The sequence below is a fragment of the Sphaeroforma arctica genome (genome assembly GCF_001186125.1).
Source record: "Sphaeroforma arctica JP610 unplaced genomic scaffold supercont1.15429, whole genome shotgun sequence".
NCBI lineage: Eukaryota > Ichthyosporea > Ichthyophonida > Sphaeroforma > Sphaeroforma arctica.
Window position 1 is genome coordinate 1 of NW_014025129.1, and position 512 is coordinate 512.

Here is a 512-nt window from a genome sequence, read left to right on the forward strand (position 1 = left end):
ATATATATATATATATATATATGTATATGTATATGTATATATATATATATTTATATGTATATATGTATATACTATATGCCGTTCTTGTGTGTTATGAAAGCATTATTTTGTTGACTTGCGACTCACTCCTAATTATATACCCACCTGTCGAGCTTTATACCCTACTGCCTTCTATCGCATTCCCACACCCTCATCCACACCCACACTCGACCCATACACCATCGCAGGTATGAGGTGATGCCCATCTATTCTCACTATCGTTTTGTCGAGTGGCAAGTACAGACCAAAAGCACAGAGGAACAGGCAGCCGCCTATAACCGCCTACATGACAAGTACACAGGCAAGCTAGAGGCACTCACATGGGGCCTGCGTGGCTTCTATTTGAAGTTCGCTCAGATAGGCTCTACACGCGATGAGATGCTGCCTGAGCAGTTCATGGAATGGGCTAAGGTGTGTTGCATGTGTGTGTGTATTTGGTTGTTCATGTGTGTGTGTATACATATCTGGTTCTT

The 512-nt window shown here is 42.0% G+C and overlaps 1 protein-coding gene across 1 annotated transcript; it reads left to right on the plus strand.

Moving 5' to 3' along the window:
* Positions 1–237: 237 nt before the first annotated feature.
* SARC_18299 (hypothetical protein) lies at positions 238–450 on the plus strand (the record flags this gene model as incomplete). The annotated part of the gene is made up of 1 exon (XM_014287621.1): positions 238–450. A coding segment is annotated over one exon (213 nt), but the record flags the coding sequence as incomplete, so codon positions are not given.
* Positions 451–512: the final 62 nt, after the last annotated feature.